The sequence below is a fragment of the Caenorhabditis elegans genome, chromosome I (genome assembly GCF_000002985.6).
Source record: "Caenorhabditis elegans chromosome I".
In the NCBI taxonomy this organism is placed as follows: Eukaryota; Metazoa; Nematoda; class Chromadorea; order Rhabditida; family Rhabditidae; genus Caenorhabditis; species Caenorhabditis elegans.
Window position 1 is genome coordinate 5,967,227 of NC_003279.8, and position 23,481 is coordinate 5,990,707.

The 23,481-nt window shown below is 35.5% G+C and overlaps 3 protein-coding genes and 2 non-coding genes across 8 annotated transcripts; 3 read left to right on the forward strand and 2 right to left on the reverse strand.

The window, feature by feature from the left end:
• Window positions 1–20: 20 nt before the first annotated feature.
• avr-14 lies at window positions 21–6,100 on the reverse strand (the record flags this gene model as incomplete). Of its 3 annotated transcripts, NM_001392384.1 has the most annotated exons (19): window positions 23–229; window positions 279–373; window positions 613–725; window positions 906–1,007; window positions 1,374–1,478; window positions 1,585–1,660; window positions 1,729–1,926; window positions 1,976–2,006; window positions 2,214–2,348; window positions 2,393–2,506; window positions 2,612–2,688; window positions 2,767–2,854; window positions 2,903–2,967; window positions 3,077–3,217; window positions 3,540–3,622; window positions 3,676–3,756; window positions 4,144–4,232; window positions 5,357–5,517; window positions 5,938–6,094. In NM_001392384.1, the coding sequence occupies 13 exons, from the start codon at window positions 6,092–6,094 to the stop codon at window positions 1,898–1,900; spliced, it is 1,251 nt and encodes a 416-aa protein (NP_001379546.1). In that variant the 3' UTR covers window positions 23–229; window positions 279–373; window positions 613–725; window positions 906–1,007; window positions 1,374–1,478; window positions 1,585–1,660; window positions 1,729–1,897. The 3 variants fall into 3 exon arrangements, with proteins under 3 accessions (NP_001020963.1, NP_001379546.1, NP_001370303.1); NM_001383181.1 differs by having other exon boundaries at window positions 25–229; window positions 2,767–3,217; window positions 5,938–6,100; NM_001025792.5 differs by lacking the exons at window positions 1,976–2,006; window positions 2,214–2,348; window positions 2,393–2,506; ... (1 more) ...; window positions 2,767–2,854; window positions 2,903–2,967 and having other exon boundaries at window positions 21–229; window positions 1,729–1,777.
• B0207.13 lies at window positions 1,515–1,737 on the forward strand. Its single transcript, NR_050154.1, has one exon. It is a non-coding gene; the product is annotated as an Unclassified non-coding RNA B0207.13 (non-coding RNA).
• Window positions 2,064–2,128, forward strand: B0207.15. The gene has a single exon (NR_050155.1). It is a non-coding gene; the product is annotated as an Unclassified non-coding RNA B0207.15 (non-coding RNA).
• Window positions 6,101–14,539: 8,439 nt separating the features above from the next.
• On the reverse strand, window positions 14,540–18,643 carry simr-1. The gene is made up of 13 exons (NM_001380434.2): window positions 18,480–18,643; window positions 18,290–18,429; window positions 17,579–18,243; window positions 16,900–17,528; window positions 16,735–16,853; window positions 16,544–16,685; window positions 16,264–16,400; window positions 16,109–16,209; window positions 15,303–15,426; window positions 15,106–15,251; window positions 14,918–15,056; window positions 14,766–14,868; window positions 14,540–14,718 (listed from the first exon to the last, which is right to left on the reverse strand). Exons 1-8 carry the CDS (start codon window positions 18,631–18,633, stop codon window positions 16,120–16,122), a joined length of 2,076 nt encoding a protein of 691 aa, NP_001367306.1. The 5' UTR covers window positions 18,634–18,643; the 3' UTR covers window positions 14,540–14,718; window positions 14,766–14,868; window positions 14,918–15,056; window positions 15,106–15,251; window positions 15,303–15,426; window positions 16,109–16,119.
• A 618-nt stretch (window positions 18,644–19,261) lies between these two features.
• On the forward strand, window positions 19,262–23,363 carry C06A5.3 (PWWP domain-containing protein). Of its 2 annotated transcripts, none has more exons than NM_059330.8 (9): window positions 19,262–19,369; window positions 19,496–19,857; window positions 20,125–20,980; window positions 21,399–21,535; window positions 21,596–21,706; window positions 21,784–21,929; window positions 21,978–22,256; window positions 22,706–22,895; window positions 22,942–23,363. In NM_059330.8, exons 1-9 carry the CDS (start codon window positions 19,274–19,276, stop codon window positions 23,114–23,116), a joined length of 2,352 nt encoding a protein of 783 aa, NP_491731.2. In that variant the 5' UTR covers window positions 19,262–19,273; the 3' UTR covers window positions 23,117–23,363. The 2 variants fall into 2 exon arrangements, with proteins under 2 accessions (NP_491731.2, NP_491732.2); NM_059331.8 differs by having other exon boundaries at window positions 19,266–19,369; window positions 21,605–21,706; window positions 22,942–23,358.
• Window positions 23,364–23,481: the final 118 nt, after the last annotated feature.

Genomic DNA, 23,481 nt, shown 5'->3' on the forward strand with positions numbered 1-23,481 from the left:
TTTGAATATCAAAACCAGTTTATCAAACAATCAACGATTCATTTCTCAGACATCTGAAATTTACAAAAAAAAGTGTATTTGTCATGGAGTTTGGAATTATTTTTTGATACAATTAAACATATAACGTTTAAATAATAAAATATGTAGGTGTTAAAATAATTAACAATTAAATATTATGGTTGTTGTAGTTAATCACGGCTCTGTTTCACATATGCAACGTAGTAGAAAACTGCAATTTTCAAAATTGAAATGGGGTTGGAAACTAAGGAAAAACTTACTTAAAAACGAGAAAAATGTGAGTGGGAATGTGAGTCGAGACATTAAATCAACCCTTCGAGAAATATCGATATTCGTCGATAAAATTTCACTTATTCTGTAAAGTATGCAGTTGAGCAAGTATTTTAACAGAAGTTTTGATTTTCATTTTGAAAAGAACGTTGCTCAAAGATAAAATATGAAATAATAGAGGAACATAAGAGGAAGTGCGTTGTGACATATTCAAAAAAAAATTCACTCGGCAACCAGAACGTCGGTTTTTTCTTGCGAGACCCTAGAGTATATTTGTGTTTTTGAAATGCACCATCCAAAAGTTTGGTTTAATTTTCAAAATACCTTTTTATAATAGGTAATCGTTTAACACTACGATATGCTGATAAATCTAATCGAAGTGGAGGGCGATCTGATGGACATACACAATCATCAATTCGTGTTTTTTTCTTCTTTTCCTGAAAATTGTATGTTACTGGAAAATGCTCCAATATATTGGATCAGAATTTCTGAAAATTTTTCGTTGGAAATAATGAAGAAGTTAGTTTTTGAAATTATTACTCAAAACTGTCAAAAATACTCAATTTTCAAGTCCTGATTAGAATTCGACACATTTACACAACTCCACGATTATTAACCTTTCTCAAAAATTCTTTTCTTCCGTAATAATTGACAACTGCATATTCGAGAAGAGCTCCAAAAATGAATGCAAGACACACTCCGATCCATACATCAACAGCCTGAAATATGGGATATTTTCAAGATATTTGAGACCCGTCTATGACTTAGTTAGATTATTGTTATTCGTTTTAAATCTAACAAGATAGCGAAAAGAAATGAAGAATGACTTATGTTGGCCCTAATCTCAATTGCAGCGTATCCATTGTGACCACTCACATTGCGAATATTTTACAAATTTGAGAAAAAGAGATTGTAATAAAGCTTTGTTACATTTTAAACAACAGTTTTCAATCGTTTTTTTGATATATTTTAACGACAAAATCATGCTAGAAGGACGGATGAACGGGCGGATCTGAGGTGCCTCGTCCGGATGAAACTCTTTTTTAATCATAAAATTTGTCTCTCATCCTAATTAAAAAACTCACTTTAATATAAGAAACAGGCGGTAATTTTGAGTTAATTCCACTGGCTTGAGTAGTCATTGTGAGAAGTGTTGTTACTCCCAAAGAGACACGAGCTGGCACAGCGTCCTGCAAAATTCATAGATATTTGGGGTTTCACAGGGTTTTATGTTTAATTCAATAGTTGAAATGAATAATAAACATGATTTTCAACTTTAAACAATACTTTATTTACCTTATCAAGCCAGAAAGATACCCATGAAACAACGACAAGCATAATACATGGAATGTAAAGTTGAATGAGATAATAACTGAAATTAAAAGTTAGTTGTTTAGATTTTTTGGGAAAACAAAATTCAATTTGTATCAAAAGTCTTACCTGTATTCTCTGCGAAGACGCAAAACGACCCGTGCACAACTGTATTCACCTAAATACGTCGACAAAAATTATTTGGTCCATTCGAAAACACATTCAAAGTAAACCGGGGGATAAGGCACATAAAGGAAGACATATATAGAAGACATGAGGGAATGTTTAGCACACGCATTCACATCAGGTAGACGGCCCAATAAAGCACTGAAAAAGTTCAAGAATTAGACATATAACATTCACATCAACTAGGTACCGTTGAAGCACGCGTAGCCGATTGGGAAGACCTGAAAAACAATTGATTTGAAAAATGAACAAAAAAAAAGAACAGTCCCCCGCTCTACCAACTAGTTGCTCCGCTAAGCTATTGACGGCACCGCGGAGGACAGAAAAGGGTCAATTAGAACTTTTGGTAAATCAACGCCGTTCAATTGTTAAAACAACTTTCTATGCGTGAAGAGTCCTTAGAATATTATACGAAACACAAAACTCACCAATCTGGAGACAACATCAATTCGTTTAGATCTTTCCTTGTATCTCCTCACAAAGATTCTACAACAAAACGACGATCTTCCTTGTGAAGCCGATAAAGGTCTGTACCCTTCTGTTGGGAGCTGTTTCATTTGTCTCTGAAATCTAATCGTGTGAAAGTATAGAAAAGAAATAAACATACAATTCGTTGTGAGACCTGAGTCATATCTTTTCTCGCCGCATAGTTAACAAGAGCAAATTCGAGAAGAGCTCCGAAAATGAATGCGAGGCACACTCCGATCCATACATCGATCGCCTGAAAATGTGTTTATTGTAACAAACGTGATAAAGCTTCAGAATGCAGTTAGACACAAATTGAACAGTTATAAATAAAAAATAGATTCAATTTTGAAAATCTAACCTTTGTATAACTGACTGGCGGCAGCTTCGCATTGATACCTGAGCTTTGAGTTGTCATTGTCAGAAGTGTAGTGACTCCTGAAGATTAATGACAAATTACAAAACTTTATAAATGCCATAACATTCCGTATTTGTATTTTTGCAATATTCACTTACCTAACGTAACTCTTGCTGGTACTGAATCCTTATCTAACCAAAAAGAGACCCACGAGACGATGACGAGCATGAAACTTGGAATATACAGCTGAAATGGGACATTGGGGACAAGTTTTAAAGGACAGTACAAAGGGACCTGTAGTAAGTAGTAACTGAACTCGCGACGGAGGACCATACGGGTACGTAGACATGAATATTCGCCTGAACAAAAAGACAAAAAGCATTTGATTCGGGGAAATGGACATGAGTATTATACATTGAGGCGACAGAGTGAATGAAGCTCAAGCTTATGTTATTGACAATTAAATACCTGTATTTGTGAGAGAAGTACAATAATCAGTGACAACATCTTGTAATTCGAAAGATGGGAGTGATTGACGAAGACCGTCTTTTTGTTGGATTGGTTTCTTTTCTTTCCATTCATATTTGATATCTTGAGTTGTATATGCGTCTGGAAGATTTTCAGATTATTCATCTATTCACGAAAAACTAACATTATGACAAGCAATTAAAGTCCATCAAAATTTGAATAGTGGGCTCTCAACCAATCAGCATTTCGCGAAGGCTCTGATTGGTTGATTTTTGAGGAAGACAAAATTACATTTAGTTTTTGAAAGCTGTATAAAAGGTTTGCTACTATCTCTTCGATTCAAATGCCCACCGATGCCCCATCTAATTAATGTCGAAAGTTCGCAATATGGGAAACCAAATTGGTTTTCAGTAGGAAATAAGCCAAACCAATCTACATTGCCAGTTTCATTCGAAAAACCTACATGATGCTAAATCAATAAGACAGTTTTGTCGATCCAATGGGTAGAATTCCAATGACATTGGACATGAAAGGACCAGTGATAATCTAAATGTTTTGAATAATTTCTTGCTTTGAAATTTTTCGAAGAAATTTCTTACCGAACTGAATACAAGATTTGTCCATTTTTATGAATTCTAATAAGTACATTTGGTTTGTCGATCAAGTGTCGTCGTGCTTCCCTGGAATTCTCAGAATTAAATTGAATTTTAGCACGTTGAAAAATGAGGAAACTTCTTCTGTTTTCTAAAATTCCGCTCAAAAAAATAAACAAATTATATAAACTTTTAGTTTGTTTATCCGCAGTTTTTTTTGTTCTAACCAACTGCTGAACAGAATATGATTATATTTTTTCTCTCAGATGTTCAGTAAAAAACAACGGATGGTACTCTTTTTCTAGAAAATAAGCAAAAAAATCACAAATTCTTCCTTTTCTTTCAATTTCTATACATGTGTGTTTCTGGCATGCAAAAACAGAGAAAATGCGTCATTTTAGTTTGAAAAGAAGTGAATGACGACAATTGCAAAAAGGAGTTCGAAACTTTTCCCAGTTTAGGTTTTTGATTTACTTTTCATTTTGGAAGAAAGTGTCTGGCATCCAGATTTGTTGAGATTGATCCGCATTTTCAGATGTTGCCAACACGACGAACGGTGGAACCTGGAATTTAATGATTTATTGGTTTATTGGTGGTTTTTAATGTTAAAAACTAACTCTCTAACTTCAAGAAATTCTGAAAACTGACGTAACTTTTTAATCAATTTTTTCGAACAAAAGATTGAACAAAAACCTAAAGAAAATTGCATTTTTCAGTTGGAAACGGTAATTTCAAAAATTTAAAAATAGTTATTTAACACTCCAAATATATTTAGATTTTTCAAAATTTTAAAAACCAATGAATTTTGGTAATTTGCCAAGCTAAAAAATGAAAAAAAAAAACCAAAAAATGTGACTTTTTGAGAAATTATGTTTAACCAATAAAATGTTCAAATGAAAATAATCAGAACATAAATAATTAAAATTTGAATGAAATAATTCATTTGCTGGTGAAACTTCACCATTGAACTTTCAAGTGTCCCACTGAATTCCCATCAACTTTGACAAAAATCTTGTAAATAACCCTCTATTCTCAAACATTGGCAACAAAATTTGTTCAAGTGACCCTTTCTCAAAACCACAAATCCATGCTTTCATAAATTGAATTTGTATACACTCTACTCCTTTTCAACTTGCTTCTTCCTCATTCTTTTCTCCGTCCATTTAGGAGTCCACACGCTAAAATCTTTTTTGGATCCTTTTGAAGAATAGAATGAAAAGGAAAATGTACTGAAGAAATGTCGTTTCCTTTCTTTTTACAAAAGACCTCAATGAGAAAAAACCAAAAGAATATGATGAAATGAATGAATATTATTAGTTCAAAGACTAGTGAAGTTAGTTTAGATAATGAAAATGTATAAGAAAACCCTATAAAATGTTTTCGACTTTTTTGTTCAATGTTTATTAAAAAGTGTCTATTTCTGAGTTTCTGAACTTTCACAATTTTGAAAGTCGACAAAAAAATGATTTCTTATATTTTGATCAGACTAAGGGCATAATTATTTAAGCATTATAGATCTTCAAACACGCAATAATACTATATTTCTCAAAAAGACAAAATATTTCGAGAAGTTGGCAAGTCGAAATTTCAAAGTTCCCTAAACTAATGGAATGTAGTACATTTTCATATTCTTCGTTTTGTTCGATTTCTTTTAATTTCCCACAACATATTTTTTTAAAGTAAATACCTCAGTATCTCCAGATTCTTCATATCTTTCATAAGCCAATCTTTGATCTGTCCATTCTTCTCTGAATGTGAATTGAGCACTGTATTCCATATTTACGTCATCAATTTTTGATATTGATCGAAGATAAATGTTTACTGTCACTAGAACGGGTCCACCGGTATCTGATAGTTTAGTTTTTGAATTAATTCTGTCATAATAGAAGTTTAAATTTGTATTTTTGCCAAGGTTTGCAAATTTTCAAGGGTCAAAAATCTTTTGAAATACTTTTTTGGGATTATGCAATAAGTGGTTTTTCAAGTGCAAAACTCAATTTCTTACAGAAAAAACTCCTGAACCTGCCGATTCAGCAAAGTAAATTTTCAAGAACCGTATTTTCACAGTTTTCAAAATCTAGATTAATTCATATAGGTTCGGTGCTTAGTAATTCTCGTGGTGAGACCCATCTGAATCGAGTTGCTTGGCTATAGGTCAGCGTTTCAGAAAAATGCAAAACAACTATAACTATTTGTTTTTCATTAGTTAACTTGGTTTCTGAATTCAATTCCAATAATTTCTTGAATTTAAAAACTAAAAATACTCACCTGGCCACGTGGCATTCATTCCACGTGGTCTAACTCTCCAATCATAGTCTTTCAATATTCTTTGAATAATTTCTTGCTCTTTGAGCTTTCGTTTTGCTCGAATTGAATGAATTATAGAAATGATTAAAAGAATTGTCGTCAGTCGATAATGCCACATCTGAAAGTTTGTTTTATAAAACATTTGACTGTAGAACTCTCAAGGAAAACATTGAATATTTAAAGTCTGATTTTCAAGCGAACAACTTTGATACCGTACCTAAGAATATTAAGCTTCTCGCCTTTGCATTCAAAATTCAGGACAAAAGTTCAAAATTTGAAATTTGAAGCTAATCGGCTATACTAAAAGTAATCTACATAAAAGTCGAGGAAATCTTCTCAAAATGAGAGACAAAAAGGAAGAAAAGCTGAGAAAAAGGAGAGTGATGATGGGGTGGCTAATAGTTATGCGAAGAAAAAAGAAGACTCGAAAGGAGCACACAAGAAGAGCAAAAGAAGGGACAGGGGACGAAGGGAGGGCTTTTTCTTTTTTCTCTCTTTATCCTCACCCCACGCCCCTCCTAAGATGCCTTTTTAGCTCCTCTCCGGTCAAAGAAATATAAAGATAGACAGAGAGGTAACAGACAGTTAAGAAAAACTGAGCAAAAAAAGGAAAAAAAACTTTTGGATATATATGTGTAGAGGTGAAAGAGATGGAGAAAAACGTAGAGAAAAACGGAGAATTTTTGCATTACCTGGACATGCTCAAATGGATTGAGAAGAGGAGGTTGACAAACTGACTCGGTCAATGGACAACATACACCTTTTTTGCATTTCACAGCAGCTTTTGGAGGTTGAGAGAGAAAGGTTTTTGGGAAAATGGAAGGAAATGAGAAGAAGAAGGATTGAAGTATATTTTATTTGGACAAGAGGCTTACTATTGCATTTTTCAAATAAAATATTATTATGTTTAATTGCAAGGTTAAAATAAGAATTCAAAGAGCAAGATTCTAAAAGTATTCAAGAAATTTTAATAACACGAAAAATGCTAGAAGCCAAGATATGGGTGGAGCCTCATTTGAAAAATTCTCTAGGCAACACCTTGAAAATTGTTTGTTAAAGTCCAACGGTAGATTTTTCATTTCATCATATTGGTATGTTCAAAGAATTTTGAGTATTTTCCGAACTTCTTTAACTATGATGTATTATTGTGAACTTGGCCATATTAGTAGGGGTTGCAATGGGTCCCTTTTTCGGCAGATGTGGGCGTGATCTTTTCCAGATTTGTTGTATATTCTTATTCAAGTTGTCTGATAGCTTTGTTGCATTGAAAGAGCTGTACGAAATCGCAGTTCTTAGATACACGATGGTTTAGTTTTTTGTTTGCATTCAATTTTCATGTTTTTGAAAGGTCATCTTTTTTAAAAATTCTTCTTTTTAACTACCACCTGAATATTTTCTAATTTTTAACCAATTAATACTATTTTGGTTTCGCTAGATTTTGGCATCTTCTTCTTAAAGGCGCACGGATTTATTCAGATGGGTCTCAGCGTGGAAAAAGTGGCCTTCATTCCGAGATGACAAACTTTTAGGGTGGCAAAGGTTCTTTGGGGGCAAAGTATCCAAGGAGACAAAGTATCCAGTAGACAAACTGGGGTGTATCTTGGGGGGCATATCTTTGGTGACAACCTTTTTTTCAACTAGATTTTTATATGTATTTTTCAACTAATTTTTGTTCACATTTTTCTGGAATAAGTTTTTTAATGCAATTTTCAATCGATTTTCGGTTATAATTCCCTCACAATTGAATGTATGAACGATGGTCTTTTGGGAAAAGCTGTAAAACGTCCAACTAACTTGGAATATCGTGAAGCTCTTCCTGATGGTCTGATCCTTCAGCTCCGAAGGATCACATGGGTACCTTCTGATGTTCTGATCCTTCAGATAAGAAGGATCGTAAGGGTACCTTCTGATGGTCTGATCCTTTAGCTCCAAAGGATCACGAGGCTCTTCCTGATGTTCTGTTCCTTCAGCTCCGAAGGATCACAAGGGTACCTTCTGATGTTCTGATCCTTCAGCTCCAAAGGATCACGACGCTCTTCCTGATGTTCTGAACCTTCAGCTCCGAAGGATCACATGGGTACCTTCTGATGTTCTGATCCTTCAGATAAGAAGGATCGTAAGGGTACCTCCTGATGGTCTGATACTTCAGCTCCAAAGGATCACGAGGCTCTTCCTGATGTTCTGAACCTTCAGCTCCGAAGGATCACATGGGTACCTTCTGATGTTCTGATCCTTCAGATAAGAAGGATCGTAAGGGTACCTTCTGATGGTCTGATCCTTTAGCTCCAAAGGATCACGACGCTCTTCCTGATGTTCTGAACCTTCAGCTCCGAAGGATCACATGGGTACCTTCTGATGTTCTGATCCTTCAGATAAGAAGGATCGTAAGGGTACCTCCTGATGGTCTGATCCTTCAGCTCTAAAAGAACATGAGGCTCTGCCTGATGATCTGATCCTTCCGATCCGAAGGATCACATGGGTACCTTCTGATGATCTGATCCTTCAGATAAGAAGGATCGTAAGGGTACCTCCTGATGGTCTGATCCTTCAGCTCCAAAAGAACATGAGGCTCTGCCTGATGATCTGATCTTTCAGAGCCGAATGATCACATGGGTACCTCCTGATGTTCTGATCCTTCAGCTTCGACGGATCATATGGATTTTTGACAAAATTTGAAAAAAAAAATTTTGAAAAAAAACTCGAAATTTTTTTTGTTATTCTTCATTCTTTAAAGAATAGTTCAAATTTATCATGATAGGACCGAAAACTTTCAAGAAACAGTATAACTATACATGATAATCAGCTTCTACCAAATAATGATAAATTCTCCGCGATGACAAACTTTTGGGTGACAAAGTATCTTGGTGGACAAACAAAAATTACCGAAAACTGATGTAAGGAATAGTGAAATAGAGCCCTATGGACTATTAAACATGTTCAGTAGGTGTATTCAGGACTGTCCGTCAAAATAAAAAAAAGTTTGTCAGACGAAGTTCGAACCTGGGACCTGTAGGATGCAAAGTGCGCTCACTACCACTACACCAGCTATGCGAAAGTCGGCGAGCCTCATCGAAGGCTATTATAAAACTTAGTTCGCACGAGTATGATCGACATTCAACAAACAGTAATATCTCTCAACAAGAATTTCTTCAAGGAATTGAGGTCATTTGACTATTTTTATCGGTTTTTCAAGTTGAGCATAGGGTCTTTTAATTTTTTGAGCATAGAAAATCATGAAAGCTGCCTGTTCCTTGTATCCAGGATCGAAATAGACGTATCTGGCCTAAAATATTTCCTGAAAAGTGATCATTTCATGTCCATCGTGAGTTTCTATGAATTTTGAGCTAGAAAGTCGAACAAAAATGTTAATATTGAATCGATAAATGGAAAAAAATAAAAAATAAATTTTAGGCCTAATCAAATTTTTTCCGGATATTGTTTTTTTGTCATGATTATATGTTTTTAAATTTTTTATAATGTGTTTTATAATTAAATTCGTCATTATTTCCATCGTAATGTCCTTTTCGATGCAGAATTTGCATTAAATTTCATTGAAAGTTTCGTGCGTCAAATAGGATGCTTCATACGCAAACGCCAAAGTACGCAAACACCGACCGTATACCGTATTCATCGAAACGAATTAAATTTTTGCAACATCTATTTTTCAGCTCGAACTGTTAAATTTTGCTTGAAATGAAGGAAATAATGACGAATTTTGTTATAAAACACATTATAAAAAATTTAGAAACATATAATCATGACAAAAAAACAATATCCGGAGGAAATTTGATTAGGCCTAAAATTTATTTGTATTTGTTCCATTTTTCGATATAATATTAACATTTTGTTCAACTTTCTGGTTCAAAATACAGAGAAACACACGATGGACATGAAATGATCACTTTTCAGGAAATATTTTAGACCAGATACGTCTATTTCGATCCAGGATACAAGGAACAGGCAGCTTTCATGATTTTCTATGCTCAAAAAATTAAAAGACCCTATGCTCAACTTGAAAAACCAGCTGAAGGATCAGACCATCAGGAGGTACCCTTACGATCCTTCTTATCTGAAGGATCAGATCATCAGAAGGTACCCATGTGATCCTTCGGAGCTGAAGGTTCAGAACATCAGGCAGAGCCTCATGTTCTTTTAGAGCTGAAGGATCAGAACATCAGGAAGAGCCTCGTGATCCTTTGGAGCTAAAGGATCAGACCATCAGAAGGTACCCTTACGATCCTTCTTATCTGAAGGATCAGATCATCAGAAGGTACCCATGTGATCCTTCGGAGCTGAAGGTTCAGACCATCAGGAAGAGCTTCACGATATTCCAAGTTAGTTGGACGTTTTACAGCTTTTCCCAAAAGACCATCGTTCATACATTCAATTGTGAGGGAATTATAACCGAAAATCGATTGAAAATTGCATTAAAAAACTTATTCCAGAAAAATGTGAACAAAAATTAGTTGAAAAATACATATAAAAATCTAGTTGAAAAAAAGGTTGTCACCAAAGATATGCCCCCCAAGATACACCCCAGTTTGTCTACTGGATACTTTGCCCCCAAAGAACCTTTGCCACCCTAAAAGTTTATCATCTCGGAATGAAGGCCTGGAAAAAGTTTATGGTGGTTTTTTTTAACTTTTGCGACTGATCGCGACTTCTTTCTCATACGAGACGAGCTCGTTTATGAAACTGATTTTTAAAAAATTTTAAAAGAAAACGACACAATTCGAGAAAAATAATTTCATTGAAAAATGCAGCAAAACTTCAGCAAAAAATCTACCATAGCCTCTTTTGCGCACCGAGACCCATTTGAATAAATCCGTGCGCCAATAAGAAGGCCTCCCAAAAGATGGGGAAAGTACGATAATTTAATTATAATTGTTCATAAATTTTCTTCGTTTTAATTCAACTTTATCATTTTTTTTAAACTAATTTAAATAGATATCATTTCATAATTTTGTGTTAGCGTGTAAAATAACTAGACCTCCCAAAAACTTTACTAATAAAAACTTTGAAAACTTAAGTCAGGTGGAAAAATATTTTCAAACGTGAGGTGAGTGAATGAATGAGCAAATATTGGTTGACGAGTTAGAAGAATATTTTGAAATTTCAACAAATGAATTCTGTTCACGTGAATGAATTCAATGTTGTTTAGGTTCTCGGGGCAGAAAAATAAAGTTCTTCAAACTGTAAGAATTTAAGTAGCTTAAAACTAAATTTGCAGGATGTGAAAAGTTGTTAAAAGTCAATCAATCAAATGTCAAATGTGTGATCCGTGTAGTCGTTTCGACAAGGAAGATGATGGGGGAAGAGAGAAAGAGAGGAAGAACCTGAAATATGAGTAGATGGCACCTCGGTGAGATAAAAAGCTGCAAAGCACCGAAGGAGCACCACGCTGTGATAACATGTCGTCAGAGCCGTCTCCGAAAATCTCACTTATTGTTTTTGTTACAATGAAAATCGGGAGAATTTTTATTAAGCATTCCGAATCAGCTAGATAATCGGTGTTCATAAGTTTATCTCAGATCTTTATGAAAAATAGTTAAGAACAACACTGTTCTTCTGAAAGCACAACAAGGAACTATGTATTACATGTAATGGGGTTATTCAAGTAGTGTCGGAAAATTAAAAAGTGTATTTAAATACATATTTTGCCTTATTCAAGTAACAATAAAAACATGTATTTAAATACATTTGTGACGTAATTTTTCGACATTTTTCGACATTTTCCTACACTTTTTTACAGTAGTAAAAAATCGCGAAAAGCGCTCGAAATGGACAATCGCGGCGGGACCCATTCGATGAAAAGTCGGTGTCCCTTTAACAATCGATATTGCGGAGGCCTTTTTCAGGGATTTTTTCGATTTTTTCATATATTTCGTTTGTTTCTCTTTAAAATCAGTTATAAAAAAATTAAATATTGAGTTCTTCTTTCAGAATACAAGCGATTTTTACCAAAATTATAGGTTTTTACTGCCAAAATTAGCGAAAATGTCTGAAATACTTCATTTTACAATTTTACCCACTTGATTCTTGTTTCATTCTGTTTTATTTTGAAGAAAAACTTATTTTAATTCAAAAAACTTTTCAGTAATCGTCCCAATCAACAAGCTCACTCTTCAACAGTTCGAGATGCTCAACACGTGTGCTCAATATGTTCAAACGGGATCACAGAAGCTCACTCGAGAAGCTAACTACGTTATCACGGAGGTTAGGTTGTTTTAAAGTTTCTAAACTCCTGTTTAGTTAACATTTAAATGTTTCAGATGATCCCTATCTCGGCCACTCAACATGGTTCGTGTCTACATCGGTCGTTTCCCAAATAGAGCATCCGATCATGATGCCGAGCACTTCTTCTGCGGATATGAAAAGCTGCCTGATGCCATAATGAAGAACATATTTGGTGTTGGTTGTAAGATAACTATTCTCATCAGAAACCCTCTAGAATGTTATAATTTCAGGATTTTCAAGATCGGAGCGATGCTGACGACATCATTTTTGATGAGCAGAGAAGAATTTTGCTTGTGGAGAAGCTGAAGAACGCGAAGGAATACCCAACAATTAATCACGATTAGCTAGCTTGCTAGCTCACAGATATGGGTAAAAACGATTTCGTACAATAAATTGAATCAAATATATTAATTTTCAGAAGCTCAATGGCAGGTTGGCTCCGTGATCGGCTGGTCCCTTCGATGTCTGATTGCAGTTCATTGCTTCAGAGAGCAGCGGCGGAGTTTTATCAAAATAAGATGGTTTAATAGTTTTCAAATTTGTTCGAAAAATATTAAATTATTTCCAGAGCGATCCGCTTTGCAATTGGGATCAATTGAATCCGGAGCATGTCTCAATGGTGGCCGCTCGAATCGCCAAGTTTTCCAAGAGAAGTCGGATCTCTATAATTCTAGTTTTGCATTTAAAAAATTTATGAATTTTCCACTTGTTATTATAAGAAAAAAAAATGAATCAATTAATTAAATTAACAATTTATGCCACAACAGAAAACAAAACAAATAACACTTTTAAAATGAAAGTGATAACGAAAGCAAATAATATGCAAAATATACGATTCTACTCTTTTTTTAACTGATACAAAGAGTTTGAATCTCTACTGTAAGAAAAATGGCTCAAATCATGAAGATCAGAATTCTGAGATGAAGATGATGAAGAAGCATTACACTGAGACGACGAAGGTATATTTGGATATGGAAACGGTGGGTCTTGATGATACTGAGGAAATTGTGGATAAGTATTATAGTGTTGTGGGTGTGGAACAGAATAATAACTCATTGGCTGCGAATTATATGAAGGAGGAGCAAATTGGGTAGTTGGGCGGAAGCTGTCAGCGTTTTGATTCTCTTTTGCCTTGAGGTTTTCAATAAATTTCAGAACTTGGTACTCCATCAAACTGGCATCACTGTGTGATATACCATCTACACTTTTCTCAAAAGCTTGGCACACTCGGCTTCCACATTTGACATCATCATCATCTTGCTTCATAAAATTCTTCATTAAAAATTGAGCATCTTCCATTGCTTCTTCCCTCGAATAGCCACTTTTTGATTTTCTGTGCTCTTTTTTCTGATCATTTTTTTTTTGAAGAGCTCGTCTCAGTTGGAAGAACATCAACATCAGGTCCGGCTCCGACGATAAAGGAACTGTAAAATTGGAGTTGAAAATAATATTTTAATGTCTTTTCCACGAACCATGTTGGTGCTCTGTGAGTGATATCTTCATCCATAAAGGACATCAACTCGGCATAACAGAACAGATCTTTCTTTGGTGTCACGGCGGATCCTGATGGAGCCTTTTGGATTCGTGTCAAATGAGATTTGTAGGTTGTAGCCATTTTTTTGAAAAGAGCAGCAGCAGTTTTTCCTGAAAACGAAGTCCATAAATTGCTAACTTATAATGCCTTTACCTGGAGTTCTTCCTTTTCCCATAAACGTATTGCAAGTCCTCTCGATTTCGGCCCACGCAGGCATCCCTTTCTCTTTTTTTCTGTGAAAATCCGAATCTTTTGTGTGCCACAGAAAAGGCTTGTCCGAGACAAGACGAAGAAACTGTTCCATTTCGCTTCTTCCATACTGAATTTTTCAATTTTTAAAGAAAAACTACGAAGAATTCTTACATCTTTATAATCATCGCCACCTTTCTGTGGCCGACCTGCTCCACGAAGGCGAACATTCCGATTTTTTAGCTTTGGCGTATCTATCGTAACTGATCCTACATCCTCATAATCAGAAAGCAATAGCTTTCTGAGTTCTTCCCTTCCCGGTGACTCGAGAACTTCGTCGTCGCTATCAAACAGGCAATCAGTGATCCTTCGTTTGGGTGTTTTTGAAGCTTCTTTGCCAAAGTCAGAATCTGAGTCGGAACTCATTTCCGAGCTGTAAAACTACATCCATAGGGTAATAAATCAAAAAGAATTAGCAGTTTTTAGAATTTTGACTGCATCGGAGATAGAAAATATTTAGAAATAGAAGATTGACTGCGTAATTTGTGAAAGCTCTAAATATATTGAAGAAACTGACTAAACCTGAAAAAAGGAAACGAAGAATAATTAATTAATTGATTCATTTTTTTTTCTTATAATAACAAGTGGAAAATTCATAAATTTTTTAAATGCAAAACTAGAATTATAGAGATCCGACTTCTCTTGGAAAACTTGGCGATTCGAGCGGCCACCATTGAGACATGCTCCGGATTCAATTGATCCCAATTGCAAAGCGGATCGCTCTGGAAATAATTTAATATTTTTCGAACAAATTTGAAAACTATTAAACCATCTTATTTTGATAAAACTCCGCCGCTGCTCTCTGAAGCAATGAACTGCAATCAGACATCGAAGGGACCAGCCGATCACGGAGCCAACCTGCCATTGAGCTTCTGAAAATTAATATATTTGATTCAATTTATTGTACGAAATCGTTTTTACCCATATCTGTGAGCTAGCAAGCTAGCTAATCGTGATTAATTGTTGGGTATTCCTTCGCGTTCTTCAGCTTCTCCACAAGCAAAATTCTTCTCTGCTCATCAAAAATGATGTCGTCAGCATCGCTCCGATCTTGAAAATCCTGAAATTATAACATTCTAGAGGGTTTCTGATGAGAATAGTTATCTTACAACCAACACCAAATATGTTCTTCATTATGGCATCAGGCAGCTTTTCATATCCGCAGAAGAAGTGCTCGGCATCATGATCGGATGCTCTATTTGGGAAACGACCGATGTAGACACGAACCATGTTGAGTGGCCGAGATAGGGATCATCTGAAACATTTAAATGTTAACTAAACAGGAGTTTAGAAACTTTAAAACAACCTAACCTCCGTGATAACGTAGTTAGCTTCTCGAGTGAGCTTCTGTGATCCCGTTTGAACATATTGAGCACACGTGTTGAGCATCTCGAACTGTTGAAGAGTGAGCTTGTTGATTGGGACGATTACTGAAAAGTTTTTTGAATTAAAATAAGTTTTTCTTCAAAATAAAACAGAATGAAACAAGAATCAAGTGGGTAAAATTGTAAAATGAAGTATTTCAGACATTTTCGCTAATTTTGGCAGTAAAAACCTATAATTTTGGTAAAAATCGCTTGTATTCTGAAAGAAGAACTCAATATTTAATTTTTTTATAACTGATTTTAAAGAGAAACAAACGAAATATATGAAAAAATCGAAAAAATCCCTGAAAAAGGCCTCCGCAATATCGATTGTTAAAGGGACACCGACTTTTCATCGAATGGGTCCCGCCGCGATTGTCCATTTCGAGCGCTTTTTTACTACTGTAAAAAAGTGTAGGAAAATGTCGAAAAATTACGTCACAAATGTATTTAAATACATGTTTTTATTGTTACTTGAATAAGGCAAAATATGTATTTAAATACACTTTTTAATTTTCCGACACTACTTGAATAACCCCATAACTTCCCGAAAAGTTACGTCTAAATTAAATCAGACGATTAGAAACAGGAAATCGTATTGCTCGTAACAAGTAGGGAGAAGGGATTCACAAAAAATAAATAATATACACTAGTGGAATGCGGGAGTAAATTATAAAAGTTTGAAGGGGAGTATGCATTTATAATTTGGGAGAAAACTATGGAATCTAGGGTAAAACGAAAGTCATACAAGAAATGTCTCTAATTGAATCCTTCCGCCAGTGATTTCGCCTCTGCGATTTTCAACGTAAAGAAGCGTTTGGTGAGCTGGTTCGGAATCTTAGTGGAGATCTGAAATTTGAGCATTTTCTGCTTGGCCCGAGTTTTATTCATTCAGAAACATACGAGCTCCATGGCGAAAATGTTGGCTTTGAAGGCATCTTGATTATTTGAGTTGGCCGTAAGTCGCAAAAAGTTGATCATACTGTCTGCCAGGCCCTTCATATCATCGGATACTTGCGCGAACTCATCAACAGCAGAATCTGAAAAATTGTTGTTAGTAATGAAGCATATTGGTTTCAGCCAAGGTTTCTTTAATGAAAATATGAATAAAGAGCCTTCCAAGCTGCTATTTTTGAAAGAATGGAGATAAAAATATTTTTGAAGTGGCCTAAAAAAACTGTACTTGTTGTTGCTTCTGCTCCGCTCTCCATTTCAGTTGCGGATTGCTCTCTTTCAGAGTTTGGCCAGTTTTCAGTGTCGTTCAAATTGTCTTGAGCAATTGTTATCAATCGAGCGTTAGTCGAAGAATTCGAGATGCTCATATCCTGAAATTTAAACATTGTTATTTTCACTAGTTATTATTAGAAACAATACCTGATTTATGCTCGAGTTCGCCGTGTTCTGAGCAGTTGGTCTAGATGTGTTCGATCCGCACGGTCCAGTTGTCGCAGCAAATGTTGCGACTTGAATTGAATTTCCTGAACTCAGTGACTCTAAAAATTTATAAAATTTTTCTCATACATTCTCAAACGCACAAACCTCTTCTAAAAGCTGGTGATGGAATTTGACGGCCAAATATGTGGGAATGACCGGTTGCATTTCTTATTATTGGAGCCACTGATGGAAGAACTGTATGATTGTTTTCGTTTAACACATGTTGTGAAGGAATAACTTGAATATCCGTCGGCAAAGCAGCATGGCTTTCAGAAATTATGGCACAAACAGATTCCGCATTCGCGGTCTGTGTTGAATTTTGTCGAGCCTCGAGATAGTTACAACTGGCTTGACTAACCACCTGGTTTCCGATTTGGCGAGATTCAACAGATCGCTCCTCTCTTATTTCTTCGGTACCCCTCCCATCTTCCAAATATCTTCCGTTCAATGCAAGGTTGTTGATTGATTCCGGAATCGTTTGGACTTCTCCTGAAGACTCATCGAATGTTGGCTGTGGAGTCGGATTCGCAGTTATAGCCTGGGACTGGTTGATGGCAAAAGATTGCATGCTCGATCTTGACTCGTTTATACGATCCCAATTGTCACGATTGTTATCAAGTGGATTTTGTCTTTGTGACTGCATGAAATCGTCAATATTGTCATTATTACATGGACAATCAGCACCATTGGTACTTCCGAGCTCCTGCGCAATCACACTCTCTTCCAAATCCAGCCTGAAAATCGGTGATTTAAAATTTTTTATTATGGATTAGTAATAACTCACACGACCGAACTATTGTGGTCATCAATATCCACCGTTGGCAGTTGTTTTGAAACAAGTTCGTCATATGATAAAGCCGTGGGGTCATTTTCTGCAACAGATCGGTGTCCAATAACGTCTTTGATTTCAAGTGCCATTGTCATTGATGTTCCGAGAATGGAAGGGCAATCGAAGATAAGCTTATCTCCTCTATCATCCTTTTTATAAATGAGTGCATGAACTCCAGATTTTCGCTTGACTTTATCTTTATAAAATTCGTTGATCTGTCCATTCAAATCTGCTCCGAAGTCCTTACGAATTTCCAAAATTCCGACAGCTCGACAACAGTAAAGAGCACAAGGATAGGATTCGATCGTGAATTTGCCAAGATGAAAAAGTGTTTTCAGTTTGACCGAGACGACCTGAGGAGTATCAAGGAATGCCACCATGTATTTGCGATCAGCGTCTGAAACGTTGTTGTCTCCATCTTCAAATAGGATGACGCAGCGATAACACTTGTTATCTCGGTGCTTGAAGATATAGATGGTGCCAGGGGTGATTTCGGCTTCAGTAGGACTCTTCATGTTTGGTGCCGCGTTTTCCATTGAAGCATTCATTCCCATCGGAACGGGTTTGGACAGATCGAAGGCTAAGACGGTAAACGGGTGCATCGCATAAACCGGGCAGATCTAAAATTAAAGTTATACATTTTATCATTCGATATAGAAATCCCACATTTAAATAGGACGGGAAACGGATGTCCGCGTTGGCAGTGTTCTTCTTCAGCTCCAAAATATCCACATCACTGATATGGCGGCATTTTGACTTTACAGGTATGGCATGCGTTAGCTCTTGATTGCGAAAACCATATGTGTCTGAAAGTAAGCTTGGTTTCACATGAGAATCCAGTGTTAACAATATTTACCTTTGTACGGATCATATTCAAAGATTGTGGAGAAACGAGAGCATATAAACTGATCAGCAATATTTAATTCTTCGCGTTTGAACGGTCTTCCTGCATCATGCATCTCCTCAGCAAGACAGTAGGCGTCGTCCCATTGCTGCTTCTCATTGCTCATGTTTCAACTCCTAGAAAAAATTATTTGAATTAATATAGGAGGGCCTTTGCTAGATTGCGAATGATGAGTAATTACTAAAAGATAGTTCGTGTAGCATTCACACATTTTCAGATCTATTGAAAACTACAAAACATACAGAAAAACAGAGAAAAAAGAAAAACTTTAGGCCCAAACAAAAAATTTTGGGCAAAAATCTCATGGAGAATTCTAGAATTCTTGTCCACGACGTTTTTGTGCAAACACGGTGACGCTAAAGTGAACCAAAACTTTTCTACCGTAACCGAAGCTATGTTTCAAATAAATTTATGGGCCTCCATTCGAATTAAAAATTAATTCGAATCCATTCTTTAGATTTTTGTGTTTTAGCTATACTTTTGTATGTAAATAGGTTTATATAATGTATTTCACATCTTAATTATTTAATTCTAGAATTATTATATCAGTTTCTTCTTTCTTTTTCAATATTTTGGCGCTTGTTACAAATTGCGCAAGTGCAACCACTATTGACGCATTTCATGATCCAACCCGTGGTGCTAGCGCATTTTGTGTCTTTTTGTCTTTTCTGTCGCAGAATTGAACGTTTATTTTTTTATTTGAAGTTAAATTGCTACTTAATAAAGCATATTTCTCAGGATTTTCAATGGATTCTTCGGAACCTTCATGTTCTGCACACAATTTTCAACCGGGTGATTTGATTTGGGCAAAAATGAAAGGATTCCCGCCGTGGCCAGCAAAGGTGTGTTATTGATTTTACGCTCGTTGTCCATGAATTTGGAAAATATCCCTTCACTGACGTGGAGAATATAGTTTTGATAGTTTCAAATTTTCTGATATTCGTGAGTAAATATATAATAAAATTCAGGTGTTGGAACGGAGTGAAGATGCACCTGCCAGACGAATTCCAGTTATGTTTTTTGGAACATTAGAGACTTCTTTCATGAAACCAAATGATCTTTCGGATTATTTACCAAATCGATTGATCCATGAGATTCCAAGGAAACAGAAAGATTTCAATAAGGCTGTTCAAGAGATTCGAAAAGCTGCGGGCTTGCAAACTGACGCTGATGAGATTAATTTTCCAACAATAGAAAGGAAGAGTCCGCCGAGTTCTCCAACTGCGACAGGAAGAAAAAGACAAACAAGTGGAAGGTTCCTGGATGCAATTATGGCCGGAGCTGATCCGGTGAAAATGAGAGGAACAAGATCTGGAAGCGCATCGACAAAGTTAGTTTTATCAATAAAATTGCCAATTGGAAGGGCCGTAGTTTTTAAAACTTGAAAACTACTGTCGATTCACATTCAAACTTTAAAAAAATGTTTCTCGCTGTATTGCATGTTATAATTTTTTCAAAAGACTGCAAAATTTGATTTAAGAAAAGCTAGAAAACCCCGTATACTCGAAATTTTAATTTTTCATAATCTGGAAATAATAATAATACATTTTTTAAAAGTAAATCGAATTAGAATAATTGAAAAACTAATTTTATTTAGGACCCGTTCTCGTGCGTCTAGCAATGCTTCTGCTTCAAAATTGCTGAGAGATATGATGAGAAAAGAACGACAAAGATTGAATAGTGAAAGTTCGACGGGATCAAGAAGAAAACTTTTGAACAATGCACTTTTGGGTGGAGGTGGTGCACCTTCAACATCCGATGCATTTGGCAATGATTATGCCGATTCAACAGACTTCAATGCACTTTTCGGTGATGCTATTCTTGGTAATTTCGAGTTGAATGATGATACAAAATCTTGGAAATCAAAGAGATCTCGTGGAAGCTCAAAAGTTTTTGATGATCTTTTTGGTCGATCCCGAAATCGTTCCGGAAGTGCTTCTGGTAGAAGATCTCGAATGATATCACTTTCTGGATTTTCTGGAGTTTCCGATATGTTTGATGAGCTTTTCAATAATCCAGGAGATATTGATAGTCACGCAGATCAGCTTATGCTTACTCTTAATAATATGCCTTCTGATGGTTCTATTGATAGACCATTGTCTCCTGAAATGCTGAATCCAATACTACAGGCGGCAGTTGAATTTTGTGATCGTTGTGGATATGAATGTCGATTAACCAATGGAAGTTGGAAATGTAATTCAAGTCATTGTGGAGCAATTAAAACTCAAGGAAGTGCATCCGTAGCTGCCGCTCGTGGAATTATTGATCAACCTATTCGTATGCCAAACCTGGAAATAAAAACGGAATGCCTTAGTGATACTAGTGCTGAAAAATCATCACTTCCTGCAAAAAGAGCACGGAAACCGAAACGGAACTCAGACGATGATGATTCCATTGACGAAGAAGCTGCAAGAAGAGCAAATTCTATTAATAAAAAAAAGAAAAGGGTTCAGGTAAGACACGTTTCACAAATTTGTAAGATGTAAGGCTTTTTCGCTACATAAAAAAGAGTATTGGCTGAATATAACTGTAAAACATTCATAAATTTCAGAATTTAAAAAATCAAATTTTTGAAACGCGATTTTTCAATTTCGGCTATCAGCAAATTCTCTGTTTGAATTTGCTCCACAATGAGTCATAGCCAAAATCGAAAAAGCGCGTTTTTAAGAGGTGGATTTTTTTTGTGGTTTTTGTGAATTTGAGACTATTTTTGGATTTTATTGCACCTTAGTCAAAACTTTTCTGAAAGATTGAAGAAATGATAAAACGTAGAAATATTTTATAAACTTTTCCAGTTGTTTTCGCTCATTACGATAACGCAACATTTGAAAAAAAAACCAATATGAGATACCAAAAACTATTTTATTTAAGGTTCTCTCTCCACGATCTCGATCACACAGTCCAATTCCACAGATAACTCCATCAACTTCTACAGGTCTTTTGGGTCGATCAAATTCTCCGTTGTCAAGCTCTCTTCGTATTCGTGATAGAGCTCGTCCTAAACATTAGTAAGTTCCCTATTACTTGCTATTAAAATATATGGCAGTGATGCGTCAACACTGATAAAGTGGTTACAGCAAAGTGGAAAAGACACCTCCAATCTCAGCAAGTGGACATAGACATTGTGTTAATTGTAATGGACAAGTGAGACCACAAATGTGTGGTGGAAATCGGCATAGGTAAGATTTCCTACAAAATATCAACAAAAAATGAATTTAATTTCTTTGATGCTCTTTTCTTATGTTTCTTATTTCAGATGGCGTTGTGTTGATAAAAAATGTCGAAAATGGTACGGATGGGTCCGCTCACATGAAGAAATACCAAAAAATACAGGACGAAAGAAAATGACAACATTCAAATCACCTATCACCAAGCCAATGAAACTGATGAAACCGAAAAAAGGTAATTTAAATTTTGAAAGTTGTGAATCGAAGTTGACAAAGTTTTCAGAAGAAGAAGATGATGGATATCCTTCATTGAAACGAAAAGTTGGACGTCCCTCTAAAAATGATATCAAAATTCGATTAAAAATGCAAAAAGAAGTTGAAGAAAAGCAAGCAGCTGTAAATGCTGCACGAGCTTCTCAAATGGCGCTTGATGCTGCTGCAACATCGTCTGTTCCACAACAAAGAAGAAAGTATACGAAAAGGAAGAAGGATGGTTTGGGTGCAGGAACTGGAGGAAAAAATAGAGATTATAGTCCATTTGAGGATGATGTTAAGAAAAGATGTACGTTTTTTGTCCTCTAAATGTTTAACGATAGTGATCAATCAGAAACTAGCGTGTTATCGAGAAAAAAAAATTTTCAAAAAATTAACCATAAAATTCAATTTTTTAAAGATCAAATTTTGGGTTGAAAGGCATAACAAAACACATAAGAAAATAAATAAATTTATTCTGAAAAAGAGAAATTACCCAAATTTCAAGAGATTTTTCGAAATATCGAAAAAAAAACAATTTTTTTGTTGATTTTTTCAATTTTTAGAACATCGAAAATTGTAGATTCTTTTCGAATAAAATTGTATGTGTTCTGTTTTTGCTGATAAAATTGAATTTTTTTGTAAATTTTCTGAAATTTGTTTTCAATTTATCGGTTGTCTTTAAAAACCTCAAAAAATCGGATTTTTTTCGACGGCGCCCATGATCTAAAAGATTTTTGAATACTTTCTTTTCTTCAGCGACATCTCCTCTCAATGATCGTTCCGCATCATATCGACCGTGTGCAATGGAGAAACGTGCAAGATGGTGGACTGGAGAGAAAAGGAGAGTCGATGCATCACCAGAACGAGAATTCGGAACAACTCCCGCTGATTCTGCAGCTGCATTTCGAATGATGGCTCATGCTGTACGGTCTGCTGCTGTTACAAGGTACCAACCTGAATTTGAAGTTTTATAAATCGTTAAATATTTCCAGAGCTGATGAAGTTGGTACTGTAAATGGTTCACTTGATCTTCTAATGGATTCTCTTCTTGGATCAATAGGACCACTTCTTGCAAATTTGACAAAACTTCCAGTATTTCAAGGAGATCAGGAACTAGCTCAACAGCTATGGAATGCATCGGCTGTTCATATTCCAACATTTCAATAAAAGCAGCTAAAAATGCTAAAAAAAGGTGCTAAATATTGAAAATCCTTCGACCATTTTCTCTCATTATAATGTCTCAGATTTGTATCATTGTTATAATCATTTAGATATCAACTAGTATTATTAATTTTCTCAATTGTCTTTTTTTTGTATTAGCCGACTGTCTACGTTCACTACCTCATTGTTCAATGGTTTTTCTCTCACTGTCAGTACAAAACTAATAAATTTTACTGTTCCCCTATAAAAAACTGTGTTTTTTTATAAAATACAATTATTATGTATGGATTCAAGGCTCGTGAGTTTATTTTCGAAAAAGGCAACTTGCTAGAGAAGAAAATTCATCGATTTTCAAATTAGCCAGTTTTATC